Genomic DNA, 2,063 nt, shown 5'->3' on the forward strand with positions numbered 1-2,063 from the left:
AAAAAAAAAAAAAAAAAGAAATTGCAGCACAGTTAGGTTGAGGCACTTGCCCAAGGAATTGGCAAAGCCAGGATTTGAACCTCTGCTATTCTGGTACCATAGTATGCATCATTAATTACAGTGCTGAGACATTTTTTCTTTTTCTTTTTTTTTTTTTTGAGACAGAGTTTCGCTCTTGTTGCCCAGGTTGGAGTGCAATGGCGTGAACTCGGCTCACCGCAACCTCCGCCTCCCAGCGATTCTCCTGCCTCAGCCTCCCTAGTAGCTGGGATTACAGGTATATACCACCACGCCCAGCTATTTTTGTATTTTAAGTAGAGATGGGGTTTCTCCATGTTGGTCAGGCTGGTCTCGAACTCCTGACCTCAGGTGATCTGCCCGCCTTGGCTTCCCAAAGTGCTGGGATCACAGGTGTGAGCCACTGCACCCAGCCTGACATTTTTTTTTTCCCTGATGGGCCATTTCCACGGGAAAGGGCAGGGCAGTGTTCAGATTCAGGAAAGAGGAGTCACGGAGAGGGGGTAACGTACCGTAGCCCAGCACCAGAATCACCATAATGATCATCACCCAGACCATAATACCAGCCAGGAAGCGGAGCAGGATGATGAACAGGAGGCTCATTGCCATAGCAATGACCAGGCCTCTGGGGAAAAGAAAATAGTCATGAACAGACTCCATCCCCGGCCAGGCTTAGAAGGGGCAGCCAGGGGAGAGGCCCCTTCCCTCCTGACTTACATGATAATCCAATACCAAGAGACGGTGTAATCTTCAAATATGCGCATGGCAAGTTGCCGCGCCTCTAGGACTCCATTGGCTTTCCTGGGGGAAGGAGACCAAGGCTCAGGTCAGACCCTCTTCCGTGATCCGGTCAACCCCAGGGGATGCCTGTCCCACCCAGGAAAGTGCGACCCCGGTGTGGTGCGCCAATCTCCTCACTTAGCGCCCTCCACCAGGTCTGTGATGTTTTTCCGGGAGCCATGCCCATCCTCATAAGTCGTCTCATTGCCCACCATCAGGACACCCTTGTGGGCGTGGATGGCGGGGAAGCATCTCCGGGCCACTGAATGGAGCAGAGGATGGGACCAGTCAGGCTGAGCCTCTGCACAGCCTCCCCGTCCCCACCTGAGTCTCCTGGGATCCCCTGACTCACAGGGTTTGCTGGGGATGAGGACAGCAGGGCAGTCACCATCTCGAAGCACCTCAGCCACTCCCTGCCAAGAGAGATGGAGGCAGGTGGGTCCCCAAGGCTAGTACACTGCCGCTGCCCATACCTGGGCTCTCAGGACAGTCTACAACTCACTTTATTGTCCTTGAAGCCAGGAACACAGAACTGCTTATAGTACTCAAAGTCCCGGGAGCTGCGAGCATTCAGGTACGTGAGGTAGCGGTCGGGGCATTTTTCCACGCAGATCTGGGAGGGGAGAAGGAAGGGATTGGGTGGGGTTGGGACAGACCGCTTAGGACAAAGGTCCCAGCCCACATTCACAGGGAGAAAAGCATGGAAAGTGGGGAGAGGAAAAAGGGAATGGTGGGGACAGGTTACCTGGGGAGTGGGACATTGGAATTCCAGCAGAACCAGGGGGCTGGCACATTTCACAATGTTGAAATAAAACAAGTGGGGTTTGTTCCTGGAGTTGGAGAAGGGAGAACGGAAACTGTTAAGGCTTCTTCTTCTTCTTCTTCTTCTTCTTCTTCTTCTTCTTCTTTTTTTTTTTTTTGACGAAGTCTCGTTCTTGTTGCCCAGGCTGGAGTGCAATGGCACGATCTTGGCTCACTGCAACCTCCGCCTCCTGGGTTCAAACGATTCTCCTGCCTCAGCCTCCCGAGTAGCTGGGATTACAGGTGCCCGCTTCCAAGCCTGGCTAATTCTGTATTTTTAGTAGAGATGGGGTTTCAACCATGTTGCCCAGCCTGGTCTCAAACTCCTGACCTCAGGTGATCCACCTGCCTTGGCCTCCCAAAGTGTTGGGATTATAGGTGTGAGCCACCACACCCAACCTGTTAAGACTTCTTAACCACCCTATAGTAAACTTTTTTTTTTTTTTGAGATGGAGTTTCGCTCT

The 2,063-nt window shown here is 52.3% G+C and overlaps 1 protein-coding gene across 4 annotated transcripts in view; it reads right to left on the minus strand.

Moving 5' to 3' along the window:
• The window catches only part of SLC44A2 (solute carrier family 44 member 2 (CTL2 blood group)), a 51,097-nt gene that overhangs the window by 15,198 nt on the left and 33,836 nt on the right, over positions 1-2,063 (minus strand). For all 4 annotated transcript variants that reach the window (XM_017888941.1, XM_017888943.1, XM_017888940.1 and 1 more), the window contains exons 5-10: positions 1,544-1,628; positions 1,301-1,411; positions 1,151-1,211; positions 937-1,060; positions 736-819; positions 531-643 (exon numbers count right to left, since the gene is read on the minus strand). In XM_017888941.1, the coding sequence (XP_017744430.1) occupies positions 531-643; positions 736-819; positions 937-1,060; positions 1,151-1,211; positions 1,301-1,411; positions 1,544-1,628 (578 nt within the window). The remainder of the gene's footprint in view (positions 1-530; positions 644-735; positions 820-936; positions 1,061-1,150; positions 1,212-1,300; positions 1,412-1,543; positions 1,629-2,063) is intronic.

Source organism: Rhinopithecus bieti, unplaced genomic scaffold (genome assembly GCF_001698545.2).
Source record: "Rhinopithecus bieti isolate Rb0 unplaced genomic scaffold, ASM169854v2 scaffold_18862, whole genome shotgun sequence".
NCBI classification, from domain to species: Eukaryota; Metazoa; Chordata; class Mammalia; order Primates; family Cercopithecidae; genus Rhinopithecus; species Rhinopithecus bieti.